Source organism: Gymnodraco acuticeps, unplaced genomic scaffold, assembly GCF_902827175.1.
Source record: "Gymnodraco acuticeps unplaced genomic scaffold, fGymAcu1.1, whole genome shotgun sequence".
Lineage (NCBI taxonomy): Eukaryota > Metazoa > Chordata > Actinopteri > Perciformes > Bathydraconidae > Gymnodraco > Gymnodraco acuticeps.
In genome coordinates this window covers 1,102,512-1,116,567 of record NW_022991123.1, presented here as the reverse complement: position 1 = coordinate 1,116,567, position 14,056 = coordinate 1,102,512, and the positions used below count along the sequence as shown (strand labels likewise).

Sequence of the window (14,056 nt, the reverse complement as noted above, 5' to 3'; positions counted from 1 at the left end):
TAGGAAGAATGGATCTTATCCTGAAAGAAAGTGCTTTTTGCCTGAGAGATCGAAGCAGAGAAAGAGGAGAGGAGAGCCTGATAGGTTAGGAGGTCGTCATGGTGTTTGGATTTCCACCGTTTCCACTCTGCTGCCCGAAGGACGGTTCTATTAGCACGCAGTGCATCATTTAGCCAGGGAGCAGGAGGAGACTGACGAGCCTGCCGAGATGTGAGAGGACAGAGAGAGTGCAGAGAGGATGAGAGAGTAGAGAGGAGAGTTTCTGCAGCAGAGTTTGGAGGCAGGAGTTGGAACGAGTCAGAGGAAGGTAGGGCTGAGAGCACCGATGAGGCAAAGGTAGAGGGGGAGAGGGGGAGAGGGAACGAAGGTTGCGGCGGACAGGTGCAGAATGAGAAGAGATTAGTTTGTTATGTTTGGAAAGGGGTAGAGAGAATGATACGAAAAAGTGATCCGAGGTGTGGAGCGGGTTTACAGAGAGGTTAGAAGTAGAGCAGTTCCTTGAGAATATGAGATCAAGGACATTGCCAGCTTTATGAGTTGGTGGGGATGGAGACAGTGAGAAGGCAAAGGTGGTTAACAGAGATGTTAGTTTGTCTATCTTCCCTGTCTGGAGGTTGAAGTCTCAGAGAAGTACAGCGGGAGGGCCAGTTTCAGGGATGTGTGAGAGGAGATTATCTAATTCCTCCAAGAAGTCCCCCAAGGCACCTGGTGGACGGTAGAGAACAACAATGGTTAATTGTGATGGGTTACTGTGACGGCATGGAATTCAAAGGTGGAAGGAGTGAAGTTAGGTAGCTTGAAGAGGGAAAAGCTCCATTTGGGAGAGAGCAGGAGACCAGTGCCACCTCCTCTGCCAGTGGGTCTGGGTGTATGGGTGAAGAAATATGCTGTGGAGAGAGCTGCTGGGGTGGATGTGTTGGATGGAGTAATCCAGGTCTCAGTGAGAGCAAGGAAATCCAGGGACTGCAGGGAGGCGTAGCCAGAGATTAAGTCAGCCTTAGGAACAGCTGACTGGCAGTTCCACAGGCCACCTGTAACTAGATGTTGGATCTCAGTGGAGCATGTGGGATAGACGAGAGTAGGGCGGTTATATCGATTAGGAGATACACGGGGCCAGTGATAATTGCGAGAAGACACATAAACAGGAATGGAGAAAATACACATGATTATAGCCTGAGGGCCTGAGGGCTAAACAAATTAATTAAATAAAACACCAGCGATACTTAGCTCAATCAAAGTAGGATTTGCCTCCCTCATGACTCCAGCAGGACTCCTTTGTCTTTGTCAGTCTTAGTCTGACGCTGAAGCTGACGCTCCAGGAAAGTGCTACCTAAAATGGACACCTTATTGCTGAGTTCTTAAAGCTGTTTTTGTATCACTATATGTACAGATGTCCATTTTGACTTGTCACTTTAACTCATTTCGTACTTCATAATTTATATGACCAAATATGTATATATGCTGACGGTTATTTTACTCTTATTTTTACTCATCTCCTATTTCATAGTCTTTTATTATTATTATTATTATAATTATTATTTTTTTTCTGGATTTTATTTTTTATTTTATTAATCTGTGTGAATCTGTGCTGTCCTGTTTTTCACGCTTAACCTGTTGCTGCTTGTACAACTGAATTTCCCCACAGGGATTAATAAAGGTCCATCTTATCTTATAAAGCACTTACAGTAACTGCAGCTACATCCTGTTAACTCTTGCTCTACTGAGCTCTTCCATCCACTTTTGTGCTTCTTTTGCACGGAACTATAATGAATCATATTTTAGATATTCTACTTATCCTACTGTTAATAATTAAAGCTCCATTCAGTTACATGTGGTCTTAAATTCTTGATAAAATGTACCAGATCTTTATTGTTTCCTAGAAAACAAAATGGAATTTCCTACTGAATCAAATCAAGCAACACGTTGTGGTAATGACATATTTAGTCATATAAACTGTTGACCAGAATACTGTATATGTTGGAAGTGTGTTGTGTGTTAGATTGTACAGGCACTGCACTGGCCCATATGTTGAACACAATATATAGTGGAAGCAATGTGGGAGAGGATTTAGGACAAGGCTACATCAGAATAGACAACATCACAAAGAGGACATAAGTACAGGATTATTGGCGATGTCAATATAGTGTCAGGCTCAAAAAAGGCAAAATGGACAGACATAACTACAAAATATATATGTATGTATTTAGTTTTTATTCAATAACTAACATTATTTGACTGGGAAAGACTAAAATGTCATTTTTTATCCTGTGTGCATGAATAAATTGGCATCTTTGCGTTACAGCAGTATTTACAGGAAGAGAGACCAAAAGAAGAGGGGGAAAGAGCGGACAGATGAAAAGTGAGTGATGGATACAGGAGGAGGGATGAGAGGGATGAGAGAAGGAGGAGCAACAACAGTGGGGAGATATGCCTCAGATTATCAACCAGAATCAGATGCTCTAGAGACAGATAAATAGGAGGAGTTGACAAGAGCGTGACAGGAGGAGAGACAGAGAGAAAGGGGACGTCTCTGTGCATGCAAGCTGGACTGAAAAGATGACAGACGCCAAAAGTGTATCGTCCACGGAGGTGCCAGAGGGGAAGTTAATAAAGAAGGTCAGTAGATATGCCAAAATATGACTTTGCTGTGCCTTAAATCCTTGGTGCTTAAACTCAACATGGTTTACTGTGGTGACCCAGTGTTCGTCTTCTATGGCCTGACTGGCATGACACACTATTTACTACTAACTAAATAGTAAAAAAAAAAGTGTATTTTTGCCACAAACTGAATTATTGTTGTTTTTTTTGTGTTCAAGAAAAACATTTCAAAGCAGTTACAGAGCTTTTCTCTTAGAGCTGGTACAATAAAACGGTAACACTGTCACCTAAAGAATTACTTTGTCATACAATTACACTTTCTTCTCAATAACCTTACTAACCCTAACCCAACATTTAAGGAAATGTTTTTCAACATCTCTCAAAACTATTCGGTGGTTCGGCTTACGTTTAACATAAAGTTAGAATGAATTAATCTTGACTTTATTGAAGTCCTGTTTGATTGACCAATCCTTTTTCTGATGCGGTCTTCTCCAAACATGACTTTGTACAGATTTGTTTGTGTATGTGAGGAAAAAAATGCAGACCAGACGTATGAACTTTATTTGTCAAGGACCAGGCAGAAAAATAGTTATTTTAAATGATAAATTAGATGTGCATTTAATTTATCCTCCAGGACAGGAGTTGTGCGAGTCTTTATAGTCTACCTCCCTGCTCTAGCTTCTTTCCCTTAATCTTTTTCTGACGCTTTCCTTTTCAGGACTTCAATCTGGGTGGAAATGTGCAAAAACTTTAATATATGCAGTAGTGAATTAATTTCATATATTTACCTGCTGTCAGAATACCTGCATGAATAATCATCTCTTTCAGTTCTTTTTTTCTTTTTGTGAGACAGCTTTCCCATTTCATGTTGTTTTTATTCATCCCTCATTCTTCAGGGTTCCATCAAGAAGAAGATCGAATCATTAAGGCGATGGAGTTCGGCTAGCTTAAAGAGGCCTCCAAGGCCCAAGGCCAAGACCCTGAGTCTATCTTCCCCAGTGGGGGACCCTGAAGAACTCTGGCTGCAAGAGGGAGACAGGAGAAAGCTTCGACCCATTGTCGACTCAGTCTTTGGGCAGGTAGGACTCTGAACTGGGTGTGGCTCCTGGTTTCTTCAGCTGTTATTTTGATTGTGAACAGTCTGATTTGTTTCTTGAATCAGATCTCCAAGCACTGTTAAATAACACGTGGTACGATCAAGTTTGTGTTCAGCCCTCACCAACCCATCTGCATGGGTTGCTGTGGTAACAGTTCAGTCATCAGTAGCTACAAAGCTACCATGGTGACAAAGTAACATGAGAAATCGAGGTTCATCAATTTTCCCTCCAAACAATTGCACTGTTAAGCTGGGGTGAAGAACATTTCCATTGCCCGAGACAAACTTAGCCCCAGACGAGGCCAGAACCCATTGGGATGTTCTGTTCTGACATGTTGTCCATCTTGCTCTGCTGTTTTTTTGCCATACATATTTTTCATTTCATTCATCGAAAAAGACAATTTTGGCTGACATCTTAAAAAAATATTGCTGTTTCAAGTGGTGTTGTTAACCTGTCCGTTATGTCAATGCTGGAGAGCAGAGTACATAGGACCCAAATACAGAAGACAGTTTCTTTAAATAAAAGTCCTTTATTGGCGATTGACCCAGAATTCACAGGCAATGGGCCCGGCAAAATAAGGCAAAAACCCAAACCTAACCCTCTGAAAATAAAACGTCCAACATAAAGACTGACAACAACTGAATGAAAAACCAGAACAGAAAATGCACACAAGACTAATCACAAGAACAAGACAGAGGTGAGGAGTGAAGAGAAACACAGGTGACCCAGGTGAACCAATCAGGTAATCAAACAGGAAGCAACAACAGACATTTTATCTAAATAAAACAGGAAAACAAAGACAGATCTTGACATGACAAAATAAAACAGGGAAAACGAATACGGATTATAATGTTTTATATGCTGTCTGACAATGATGCAACTAACTCAGCCAGACATAGTGCTTCTGTCAATAAATGAATTAATGGACATCCCGACACTCTGAGAAGGTGAAAGGATGTCTCAATGCTACAACAAGTTTAAAAGTGCTCTAGATTTCAAAGCATGTTTATGATTGCTGGATTGCCTGGACACAGATCTTAGGAAAGCAATTGTTGGCAGCTTACACTGCTAGTGCCGTTAGTGCCGCTAACAATGTTATCCTGGGGGTGGGGTGCAAAATAACGGCCTTTAGCTAGCCAGTTGGGCAGCTTTGGCTCAGGATACAGAGCAATCGGAGGGTGATTCGATCCCTGGCCCCTGTGGTTTACACGTAGAAGTGTCAGTTGGCAAGATCATTTTGAGAACCATAGTTTAGATGAAATAAGAACCGTTGCTTGGCCTGAAAACAAAGATTTCCTATTTCCAGTAACTATTGTTACTGTTTTCAGATAAGTGGGTCCCAGCTTTGTTTGTAACTCGTTGGCGCACATACAAATGCATAAACTCATGTTACTCAACGCTTAGTTCTACAGTACGACCGGTTTCTGATCACCCCCCCTTCAGCCGGATTTACTGATTAAATGAAATCGCAATAATCTATAATGTGTTACAGCCTAAACCAAGACCTGCCATAGGACCATGAAAGCAAATTTTGCAGATAATCTATCCAAACACTTGGACATAACTTACTCTCATTTGATAATACAAGTCCACTATTCTGCCACAGATGTAACGTTTCCTTCTTCTTTATGCCTCTGCATATTCCTTAAAAAGTGTTCTGGGTTGTAAAAAAGTCTGAATGTGTATTTAGATGGACCCTGCCTAAAGAGAAACAGCTACAGTAATGGTTGAGTCTTGTTAGATATTTTTTTAGATGTGGTTGATTTGATGGTTCATAGAGTGTTCTTGTAATTTAAGGTTTGTGGTTTTATTGGAGAAAATAAAAAATATGTTTTCATTTTGATTAAGGGATTAACTAGCCTAACTAACTAGTAACTAGCTTGCTACTTAGCGTTACTTTAACTATCAAGCAGCGTATATTATTACGCGGGGTAAAAGGTTACGCACAAATGTTTTACTTCAATCACTTCTAACTTAGTGTTCTCAAGAAAAGGCTTGTAGCATCCATAAGAGTAGAAATGCTACAGAGTGAATGTTCTAGTCATGTACGTGGATTCATGAACACATTTTAGCGTAATCTGTCATATTAACATACTGATATGCTGCTTGATCGTTAAAGTACTGCTAAGTAGAAAGCTAGCTAACAGGAAATGCTTAGCATTAAAGTTTTATTCAGGCACTTAACATTTAGAATATCTTTGCTATAGTATAGAGAGGCAAAAAATAGACTTCTCATTCTCAGTTGTCATTGTACACTCAAAACAAAGAATTGTGAGTTACAGATTAGAAGCCTGCGTTTGTACTTCTGTCTGAATCTATCTGACATACTGTAGTGAAAATTGTAAACTGAGTATTTGGCTTGTATGAGCTAAAAGCATGAAAGGGAACAAGGCGGTCAATTTGGGGGACTTTGGGTCAAAATGCCATGTTTAAAAAAACATCATCAACTCCACTTTAAATACTTTTTTTTCTCTTCCTCAATTTCCCCTGTTTAAACCCTCCAGTACTCATAGTGCAGTTGAGTTATCCATACACTCCGCAACAGATGGAGTGAATGATGAGAAACTGAAGAAAGGGAGAGCTGGGATGAGAGATGGATTGATGGATGTCATAAAAGAGAGAAGAGATTGATTGGAATGTAAATGGAGATTAAAGCTTAAAACCAGTGAGAGGACAAGACAGTCGGTAAGACTGGCGTCACTGCAGAGACTGCACTTGAGGAACAGGATGTATTTTTGCTGTCAAACGACTGTGTACATACTGTACTAATCCAGGTCCAAATCATTTTAATTACTTAGCGGGCAAATTGTATGTCCCCTGTCCACTATGAGTTATTTTATGTTGTGAATGAGTTATAGGGATTTTTCACAGTTTATTTTAGGTTGAATAGAACAAGTGAATACAAGTTGATATACGAGCATGCTGTTGTTTTCTTTGTTTTTTTATTTGTACCTTTATTATTAGTACAGACGTTATACAGGACATGGCGGCCTACTCTAATTACTGTTGTGTCAATTCATTTGGAATCTTAACATTCACATATTATAGGCTGTTCTACCTTTTTTTCCTTCCGTCTTGTGTCTTTAAATCTCCCGTAGACAATAGTTGTCTTAATAAATAATTCTATGAACAATAGAACAACTAATGCCAGCTTCCCGCTAATTGTTCATTATGAAAGTTGAATATTTTAAAGATATATCACTATGTCGAAACAGATCAACAATGTCTTCCTGTGACTAACTCTTGGCCATCCAATTGGTCTGAGCGTATGTGGAATTGAGGTGGGCTCCGGTCAGAGCTGGCTGCTAGCGACCTGAGACGGCCCCCGCCTGTCAATCAAGGCAGCCACATCTGTAATAATGCATACCGTTAAACCTTAACATAATCACATCTTTTTTTTTTCGCAGGCTGAAAATATGTTTCTGCTGGCGTTTTTCCATGGAGATTAGCACATGTAAAATGGCACAAAATTAAATAGGTTCATTACAATATAACCAACCCGGTATCACGGCAAGACCTGGGGCCTCATTTATAACACCTTGCGTAGGATTCACGTGGGAAGGTTACTTACGTAGTACAAAGCAAAAAAATAGGTACAGAAATGTTCCGACATTTTCCGATTCACAAAACATTGCGTACCGGCGAGGAAAGTGCGTACAGCACTTCCTACGCCGGTTTCCCTTTATAAATCACAATCAACTCGAAATGCGGCGCAGATTTTGCGGGCTTCACGTAACGCCCATATTTGCCTATAAATAGTCAAAGAAACGCCCATTCATTCATTCATTTTGACTGACTTTATGAAGGAGATCGCAGGAAATGACGACAGAACAGCTAAAAAAGACATCTCACACCGTGTCAGATTTTGGTTATTTTGGGGAGGTCGAGATAAATCATATTGTTTGGTGGATGCAGTTTGAACCAGAGTAGCAGCATGGAGGTCGGATCGTCACCAAAATAAATAAATAAGTGGTCCGAAAAAGGTTAATGACAAAAGAAATACACATAGCCTTCCTCAGGCAGTGTGTTTGTACCGGGAACAGGAGACACCTCCTTGATGAGAAACTCTAAGAAATGATCGGGGAATCCCTCCGGAGTGGAGTCATATTTTTTTGTATTTGGTGGTGTGTGTTCCAGCTGTCAATCAGCAACTATATATCCATAATCCACCAGTTAAAAGGAAATATAACTAATGTGTTGTGTTGTATTAGCTGTACAATTGACCACATATGGTGTTCTTAGTTTCCAAACCTCCTGTGTTTTACCAGCGACTTATCAAGTAGGCTATTGGCAAATGGCATAAAACTGTAAAAATGATTAAACATGATAGTATATAAAACCATGCTCGTATCTATACAACCTATAGAAATGCAAAACGGCGTCATTTTAAAGTAATTCTATCCTGTTTACCGCATCATTTATGAGAATACATTTCTTAACAACAGAAATTAATCGAGGGGTGATCAATAACATTTCCGTATTTATTTATTTCTCCAAGTTATGTTTTTGTGTGCACTGAGGAGTCTCAAACAGGCGTTTGTTTAATCATTTTAAGTGTGAAGCTGACCGTTGAGCGGCCCGACCAAGCAAGGAGGCAGATAATTCAAATATAACCCGGTGTGGGCATTTATTCACCGCTGTGGTACAGGATACACAGCCTCAATATTGCTGCCCAGGTGAACACAGTCACCAGCCACAAGGATCTCACCCACACTACCAGCCTTCACCAAACAGGAAACACAGAGCCTAAATACACACCCACTAATCAGCAATTAGACACAGGTGAGGGGGGAGCAATTAGACACAGGTGGGGGGGGGGGGGGGGGGGGGGGGGGAGTTTCGACAACACAGGGCACCAGGTGAACATAATCAGGAGTAACAGAAAGAACGGGAGGGGGAACACTTTTCAAAATAAAAGACATGTGCAATATACAAGGCCCGAAGCAGTCAGTCAACAGTGACGAAGTTACCTTCGTCACATTAAGATTGGCTTTAATCAATTTGTGAAAATGAATTCTTCATATATGATAAATGAGAGGTCGCCTATCATTCTATTATTTCCACATATTTCTCTCCATTCTTCCTTCTGCCAACGGTGTCGCCATTTCTCGCCTCTCCCGTTTTTGTGCGTAGTGCGTAAGCATGGGTTAGAGTTTGCGTGGAGGACCGCACATTTTCCCGTCAAGTTAGTATTTTATAAATCGCAAACATTGCGTAGAAACTGGCGTACGCCATTTTTTTAGCGTATATCCCTTTATAAATGAGGCCCCTGAACATGTGACGATTTACCATGCTGGGAGACGTGAAGATGTCACGATTTCGTCCCTTCAAACGTGACAGTTACACGGTATTGTTAACATGGCTCAACCAGTGGAGATATACCCGGAAGTGCCAAGCAAATGCGACCCCGACGGTCGGTTGTTATTGTCAATATTAATATAATAATGATTTATTTTTTAATAGTCACACTCGATTAACAATTAATACAATTAACAATTTTTACTGTTGTCTGAAAACACGTTCAGCTAGAACTCCCACTGTTAAATGTCAATATGTGTAGACAATGCATACGAAGCAATGAGAACAAACCACCAAGGCAGTCTTAGCAGCAACAGTTTCAACGTTTGTGACTTTCTATCCCTTTGTCCTTTTTTCGGAGAGAATCTCTAATCTGTGTAACCTCAAGCACCTCAGAAAAATGCATTAGCAAAATCTTGACAGGTGCAAGAGGCATTATCCTTCTTTTTGGAATGAGAAAATGGAGATCAGGGAATGTAGGCAACCCAGAGAGACAAATGTTGTCATAGTCTGTAAAATTACTCAAATGAAATCTGAATCTGTAGTCCAGCATATAATATACAAGGTTCAAGGTTCTTTATTTAGTCATACGAACATAGCTACAGTGTAGTTATGCAAATGAAAATCTTGTGTCACAGGCTTCTCCAACAGAGCAACACAAAAAACGGATAAACCGAAAAAATATAGTGCAAGCAAATAGTAATATAAAAAGAAAAATAGTTTAAAAAGTGAAATAGTGCAATAAGAGTCTATATGCAAGTTATTGAAATATGATATTATAGGTAAATAGATAAATAATTTATAAATAATTTTTAAGTAGCAGCTAGATGAATATTAAAGATGTTGTTTCAACTTTTCAGTTGTTTAACAGTCTTATTGCCTGTGGGATGAAACTGTCCCTGAGTCTGGTGGTCTTAGTCCGGATGCTGCGGTAACGCCTGCCAGACGGCAGCAGACTGAACAGTTTGTGGCTGGGGTGATGGGGGTATTTTATAATCCGGAGGGATTTCTTCCTGAGCCGCTGGGAGTAAAGGTCCTCCAAGGATGGCAGCTCCGTCCTGGTGATGTTCTGTGCAGTTTTCACTACCCTCTGTAAAGCCTTACGATTGAGGGCGGTGCAGCTGCCGTACCAGGCCGTGATGCAGACAGTCAGGATACTCTCTATGGCAGGGGTGCCCAACCTTTTTTTAACCGAGAGCTACTTTTAAAGTTGCCAGTCTGCCGAGATCTACCAGTCCAAATAGAGAGGCGTAGCCATTACTGACAGGTAAATACACACTTCTACTTGTATAAAACTGACCTTTGTACGATTAATACTTCATAAAATACTGCAAATCCTTTATCTTACCTCTTTCTAATCTACACACATACAAGTATTTAACTGAAGTTACACAACAGTGTTGTTGATACAGAGTTGGAGTTTATTCACATGTCACATACTACAGTGGGTGATGTTTTCAAGAAACATTGAACAGTGCTGCCACATACAGTACTGTATGACACTGGGAAAAAGAAAAGACTCTGAACCCTTTCTTTGCCATTATATACAAATAGTGTTGCTACAAAAGTATAAATTAGGCTTACTAATAAGACAACTCAGATCTGAAGCTACACAGGAATCTGCTGCCAAGGTGCAATAAAAAAGACAAAATTAATATAATCAAACCCTTTTTTTGTTGCATTTTAGTAGATTATAAAAAGAAATGCCTTTTTAAAATAGGATGCAAGCAACACTAGCTTCTTAACCTGAATTGATAATAGACTATAATCAATTTAAGTTTGCATTCTTATACCATTTTGTACAATAATTATAATGAATAAGTTCAAACAAACTCACAGCTGATTAATAACGGTATCTAACTTGAGTTTTTATCATATCAAAAACCTGTTGAAATGCTACTGTTATTTTTATTACGCATCGGCAGCCTCCAGGAAAGCTTCTTTCACAACTTCGCAGTCTTTGAAAGACTTGTGTTTCGCAAGAACGTGACTGACATGATAAGATGCTATGGTAGCAGCCTTGCTCTTGTTGTTGGGCCTGGTGAAAATGGACTGCTGTGCATTTAGCTGTCCTTTCAGGCCCCTCCCCTTTTGGGAGCGTAGGGCAGAATTAGGAGGGAATTCCGTCTCGTAGCGTTTGTGCACTGTTTTGAAATGCCGCTCCTAAATGACCCTTCTTCGATAAAGCCACGCTCGCATTGCAGATGAGACAGATGGACTTTGAATTGGAATAGATACAAAAATAATCATCCTCCCACTCGGAGTGAAAATTATATATGTTTTGCTTCTGCCATAATTGCGGTCTTGTGTGTGTGCGGACTGTCACTCCTGTTGACACGGACAACGTTAGCGAACTAGTACACTGCCCACTGCTCACCAGCCACGCCCCGACACATGGGGTCACGCCAGCCAATCACAAAGCTTTGATGCGTTCAAGTGCATTATTCTGGCACAGGAAGATTATGTTACAAGACATTAACGATAAAACAGAATATTGTTGTTCTATTTTTAGACACATCTCGCGATCGACTGGGAATCTCCCCGCGATCGACCGGTCGATCGCGATCGACTGGTTGGGCACCCCTGCTCTATGGTGCACCTGTAGAAGTTGCAGAGTATCCTGGAGTCCATGTTGAACCTCCTCAGCCTGCGGAGGAAGAAGAGCCGCTGTCGAGCTTTTTTGGTGATGGTGGTGGTGTGAAGAGTCCATGTCAGGTCCAGTGATGTGGACACAGAGGAACCTGAAGCTGCTGACTCTCTCCACCGTAGTCCCATTGATGGCGATGGGGGCGTGTCCCTCTCTCTGCTGCTTCCTGTAATCCACAATCAGCTCCTTTGTTTTGCTGACGTTGAGATGGAGGTTGTTATCCTGGTACCAAGATGTCAGGTTTTCCACCTCCTCTCTGTACGCCGTCTCGTCGCCGTATACGTAGCTTTCAATAAGTAATATCATTTATTATCCCAAAATGATTATGGATCCCACACAGAAAGACTATTTGCTGAATTGTTTCCATCTCTGATATAGATTTTTGAATTCAAGCAATTATGACAGGGATTAGCTCCTATTAGCATAGCGGTGGGACTTCAAGCTGCTTTCATTTTCTTTGGGTGGCAGAACAAGCTAAAACTCGAGATAATCATTACCTATTTACACATCCAGGAGACAAAAAATATGTATATTTGTTTCTGGCAGCCCTATGAATAGTTACTCTCTTTAAGCTCTGCAATGGTCTCAACACACTCCTGAGAAAAGCTGGATGACGCTTAACATTAAAGAAGCCTGTCTCCAAAAATGTAATTTCCCATACAACCTAACTGCATGAGTTACACTTGGGAATAGGTGTTGAGGGAAACACAATTTCTAACGTAGGACTTTCACACAGGAAACCATTGTTCGTGTCCGATATAACGTGTGAAATTAAAAGTTAACACGCTGATAGATTTTATGTTATGTACGTAACTTGCGTACGAAACTTAAGTTGCGTATAGCACAAATAAATACTCAAATCCTAACCGTGATATTTTACTAAAACAAATGCGACCATAATCTGTTTAAAAATATATATTTATTGTGAAACTGGCAATGCAGTAGAGTTTTACAGGAACTCATTTTTATTGCAGAAAGCGTTGGCAACTGCAGAGTCAGGTGATATTTGATGTTTTGTAACTAAGAGGGAACCTTTCAGAATAAACGTCCTTTTTATCCATTGGTGATATGAAAAATAAATGTTTTTTAGAAGTATATGTCATTCCTCAATTAGCATTCATTGCCATGTATTCACTATCATTACGTTTGTGCTTTTGTTAAAAGAAAGTGCAAACAGGCAATTGGCTCGGTTAGAAAGACCTGATACAGATTGTACTTGTCTTTTCCAGTCATCATACCACCTTTGTGTTTTTTCCCCTAAACATGGCAGATTGCCAGATGGTTTCAGCTTTTTTCTATGTGCACTGCGCCTTCCGAACTTCTCATCTCACAGAAGGCTTGTCAGATAACACAGCACACATTGAATTGTCAGAGGGATCAGCACACATATGTATGGATGGCGCCGTAGAGTATATGCACTTAATATTAATGATGACAAATAGGTTCAGCATACTTGACATTTTTACCCGTGGAATTATGGTATCAAGCGAGATGCAATTTGTCTGATGACACAGATACTATCTGTGAAGGCTGTAGTCACAACATGTTGGTGACTGCACAGCTGCACTCAGTCTCTGCCTAGTTGAATGTGTATGTTAGCGTCGTATAAATTAATTTACAGTGTTTGTGATACATTTTGGTTTCATCCAGCATATGCAAGCATGAAGCACACCCCATCTCAGCTAAAAAGTTGACCTGACCTCCACTAAAGCTGTTAGCACAAAATTCCAAATCCTAACTTTTGGAATTTGTCCATCATGTTGTTTACTGGATCTTTTTTTTTTCAGCTTATATTCTCTCCTTGTCTTTCGAGCATCTGGTAATGCTTGTTTTTGTCGAGGGATAGAGCATGTATTCTCACCCAGCTGCTGTTTAATGTCTGAAAAGCTTTGTGTTTGTGTGAGACAGAGATTTTGTGCCTTAATAAAAAAATTGTTAAAGCTAAATACTTCAGGGAAAAACATTGTATTTCATTAGCTGGAGAATTCTAACGGGATATTTTACATGCTTAATACGTCTTCTTTCAGACTAGGAAAAACAGACTGGGAAATAACATACTCGAAATTTACATTTAGGTGTTTCTTTGTCTATTTGTGTGGGCAGATTTTTCCAAATTTGACCAACAAAAATAATTAGATAATGGCTAAATATTATATCGAAACTTATAAATAAATAAGTTATTTGGAGAAATAAATAAGTTATCTGGAGAAGTTTTTTGATGACACCTACGGTAAAAGCCATATTAACCTGGGTTGTGTGCTTTCCTTTGTATCTTATCTATACAAATGTTACATTTAATACCACCCTAAACCATTGTTCGGTTACATGTAGCATGATGAAAATAATGTGAAGCATTTCTGTGAAATATGTTGGGAAATCTAAGCTGGAAAAAAAAGAAAACATGACGGGACTGAAG

At 39.9% G+C, this 14,056-nt stretch overlaps 1 protein-coding gene across 2 annotated transcripts in view; it reads left to right on the top strand.

Annotated features, from left to right (window-relative positions):
- The first annotated feature begins 2,487 nt into the window (after positions 1 to 2,487).
- Positions 2,488 to 14,056, top strand: part of cabp2a (calcium binding protein 2a) — a 39,334-nt gene continuing 27,765 nt past the window's right edge. For both annotated transcript variants that reach the window (XM_034237086.1, XM_034237087.1), the window contains exons 1-2: positions 2,488 to 2,616; positions 3,495 to 3,677. In XM_034237086.1, the coding sequence (XP_034092977.1) occupies positions 2,557 to 2,616; positions 3,495 to 3,677 (243 nt within the window). In that variant the 5' untranslated portion in view covers positions 2,488 to 2,556. The remainder of the gene's footprint in view (positions 2,617 to 3,494; positions 3,678 to 14,056) is intronic.